The sequence below is a fragment of the Gavialis gangeticus genome, unplaced genomic scaffold (genome assembly GCF_001723915.1).
Source record: "Gavialis gangeticus isolate Ggan-Ray unplaced genomic scaffold, GavGan_comp1, whole genome shotgun sequence".
In the NCBI taxonomy this organism is placed as follows: domain Eukaryota; kingdom Metazoa; phylum Chordata; order Crocodylia; family Gavialidae; genus Gavialis; species Gavialis gangeticus.
The window spans coordinates 6,483,476-6,487,135 of NW_017728996.1; the positions used below are offsets into that span (position 1 = coordinate 6,483,476).

Below are 3,660 nucleotides of genomic sequence, written 5' to 3' on the forward strand. Positions count from 1 at the left end.
CGCCGCGCCCGTGAGTACCCCGCCTCGGCCCGGCCGCCGCGCCCCGCCATGGGCTCGGCCCTTGTGAGCACAGATGTGCCCACACCCCGTCCCACCCCTCACGGACAGACGCACACGTACGGGCACAGGCTGCATCGCATGCACAGGTGTGCACTAATGTGCCGGTGCCTGTGCACATACGCACGTGACCGGAACGTGCACACAGGCACTTCCCTGCCCCCCACTCCCTTGCCCCATGTCTGTGCCCCTGGGGGGCCAGGCCCCAGCGGAGGGCGAGGTGGCACGGGCCCAAGGCTCTGCGGTGCTAGGTGCCCGCTCCTGGGCTCACGTTAATCCGGGAGGGTTCACTGTCGTTGCCCGGGGCTGCTGGCACTAGCAAGCATTTTGGCATTGTGCTGCGAGCCCAGTGCTCCCCTGGGCGCACCTTTTTCCCCCGCACCTGGGTTGCAACAGGCGGTGCACTCCTGTCCCGCTGCCTCTTGTGCCATGCGAGGGGCTGGGACCCAGGAGATGCTGCTCTCTCTTTGGGTGGTTGTGCACTTGCAAAGGGGACGGAAACGCAGTCTTTCATCTAGCCCTGCTGCTCCTTGAATTGGAGCTGTTTGCTTTCCAGCAGATGTGAATCAGTTCACCTGTGACCAACTTGGCTGCTGCCCTGGTATTTGGCAGCACTGGAGCTACCATCTGTCTTGGCTTCGCATCCCCACGGGGTGCAAGCCCACGGCTGGAGGAGTGGCAGCGTAAATGGAAGGATCCGGGTGTTTTGTGTTGGTGCTGGGCTGACGTTTCTGGTCCCAGTGTGCAGGGCAGGTGGAGTCGCCTGAAAGCCAGTTCAGTTTCTCCTGTGGCTCCTGCTGCAGGGGAGGACCTGAAAAGCAGATGGTGTCCACGCTGACAGCTGTCAATTTTGGCCTGCCTTCTCGTCATGCCAGCTAAGTGCAGGCAAGGGGAGAGAGTCTGCTGGGAATGAGGTTTGAGATCTGCTGCGACCATTGGGGCACCTTAGATGCTGTAACAACCCTGCTCCATTCTGCCCTGTGTTTGGCTAGCTTTGTGCAGGAGGATTCACTTGCTTATCATTCACATGATGATAAATGTATGATAATAATGATCATTTAGTACTTTTGTCGCTCTGCACAAAGGTCTCCATTAGGGGCAGGTTGTGCTACAGTCCCTTCTTTGGAAAGCCTAATCTAAAGAAATACTTGACGCATGAGCACAGCCAGCAACTGGAAAAAGGCCAACTGTGAACTGATTGTGCAGTTGCATGGGGCACCTGTGTACAATCAGATGTTTCCAGATCTTTTGTAAATGTCTTTCTCTTTAAATAGTCCAGACTGCTGTCTAGGCTGCAGCATCATGGGTTGTACTATTGATTGAGGCTGTACGTATTGGTATGTGCAGGGTAATGTCAGAGGAAGGCAGTAGTGCAGGACTTAACAAAGAGAAGCTGTGTGATCCATTTCCTATCGAGTCCAGAGTCAGAGGAGGATGAGTAGCTATTTTAAAAAACTAGATCTTGGACTGTGATCCTCCTACTTGAACTGGCAAAGATTTTAATTCCACTGTCCCATCCCACTCTTAAACATTTCCATCTGAGGATGACAAGGTATTTCCAACATACAAATACAACCCCCTCCTCACCCCCCCACCAAATGAGTATAGAAATAGTTGTATTTCTCTCCTGTCTGTCACTGTACTATTGTGTTTAAAGGCGTTATGTTAGGCCTCTCAAAGACAGCCCTGACACGTCCCTTGTCTTTTGTTCTTCCAGAAACATGCAACATGGCAGCAGCCATGGAAACTGAACAGCTGGGCCTTGAAATCTTTGAGACGGTGGCGGGGTGTGAGGAGCATGTGGAGAAGGAGGAGTCGCCCAGGCTGGAGCCCTTCTATGTTGAGAGGTATTCCTGGAGCCAGCTTAAAAAGCTGCTCACGGACACAAGGAAATACCATGGTTACATGATGGCTAAGGCACCTCACGACTTCATGTTTGTGAGGAAAAATGACCCTGAAGGGCCCCATTCGCACAGGATCTACTATCTAGGTAAGCCAGCTAGTGGGACTCATGCTTCTATTAACTTGTCCTCTCCAGGGACTTACAAACTAGTTGCTGTGTGCTTGAAAGGGGACAGCACTTGCTGCCTGTGTGTACACTCTTGCCCCATGGTAGATTGAAGATAACTCAGGGTAGTTTAGGTCTCAGTGAAAGCTCCTTTGTCACCTTCGTAGAAGGCTGAACTGGTTCAGATTAGCACTCATTTACTGCGGGGTTAAGAGCGTGCATGTAGGCAGTTAATGCAGAGCAGCTGACCGGTGACAAATCTCGGCCCTCTTTTACGTCGTGGTAACTTGTTCATGTGCCCAGCCCCTAGGTTTGTATTCAGTAGTGAAACCAGGACTGGCTGGCTGCCAGAATTACTGGTCAAACTAGGTAATAACAGTCCTTTCCGACTGTAAAACCAGTGACATAATCTCCCCAAGGAGAGGGTGGACAGGGCTGGAAACATTAACGCTCCAGGCTTGGAGAGCTGGACAGAAAATGAGGAAGTGTTCTTTCAACAGCAGTCTCACCCTGCGTGGGAGGATAAAGTCCTGCAGGCCTCTTCTTGGGCTAGCTTTTCTCATCCTTGTGACTTGAAGTCTGTTGAAAATAAGTTGTGTTCCCCAAACCTGGTACAGATGGGCTTATTTTGTTGTCCTCCTGAACAGGGATATTAGAAATGTAATATTCCACGCCTTCAGCGATTATAGGTAATTTGCAGGGTGTGCTTGGGGGCACACATGAACATTTCCTGCAGATGCCTTGATTTCAGTAGCAAATTCACAGATTTACTTTGTCTTTCTTGGCTGCTCCTCTTCACTTCTGTCTCATCCCTGCTCACTTAAGCTCTGTCGCTGTAGATGTCTGAATGGATACTGTGTATAATTGATCCCTTCTGGGTGATTTTTGTAGTGTAAAACGCACCACAGGGGATCTCGGGTGGCTTTTCTGAGCAAGGCTCTGAATGCTTCTGTCCAAAAGCTGTACTGTTTAAACACAAACACACAAAAAATCTAGCCTCTGGGAGGAGGTGAGATCTGAAGCAAAGGACCTGGAAGCTAGTCTTTGCAGCCCCCTCCAAATTAGTAAGCTGTCAACCTGAAATGTCAGCCGTGTCTCAAACTGCTTTGGAATTGGTTATAAGCTCCATTTCTACCCCTTCGCCCTACCACTTTTTTGAGGTTTTAGAGCCACATTTTCATACAGTTAGTTTTTTTCCTCTGGCTCTACTGTGGCTGAATGAAAAATCCATTTCTCCATTCCAATTTGGTTGCTCTGTACCCCTAGTAGGAAAATTTCCAGGCTTGTAGAAAAGGACTAGGCACAGATTGAACAAACTACAAGATTGAAATATCCCCTTGTGCTTCACGTGGAGGAGCTTCAAGGGCTAGGTAGGAGGTAAAAAGTTCAGGTGTGGCTGGGTGGATGTTAGAAAGGATCCCTAAGTAGTCCAGTCTGGTAGTCTGTGGCTACACACTCATTAACTTCACCAGGGGCCAAACCTCAGGCCCAAGTCTTATTAAACGTGGAACATGAAAAATGTACTGTATTCTCAAACTGCCTTTGGGGTGGGGTGGGGTGGGGTGGGAGAGGAGGGGCTTCATCCTCCTTGTGAC

The 3,660-nt window shown here is 50.4% G+C and overlaps 1 protein-coding gene across 2 annotated transcripts in view; it reads left to right on the plus strand.

Moving 5' to 3' along the window:
* Positions 1–1,746: 1,746 nt before the first annotated feature.
* The window catches only part of DPP8 (dipeptidyl peptidase 8), a 57,495-nt gene continuing 55,581 nt past the window's right edge, over positions 1,747–3,660 (plus strand). For both annotated transcript variants that reach the window (XM_019503972.1, XM_019503973.1), the window contains exon 1: positions 1,747–2,047. In XM_019503972.1, the coding sequence (XP_019359517.1) occupies positions 1,786–2,047 (262 nt within the window). In that variant the 5' untranslated portion in view covers positions 1,747–1,785. The remainder of the gene's footprint in view (positions 2,048–3,660) is intronic.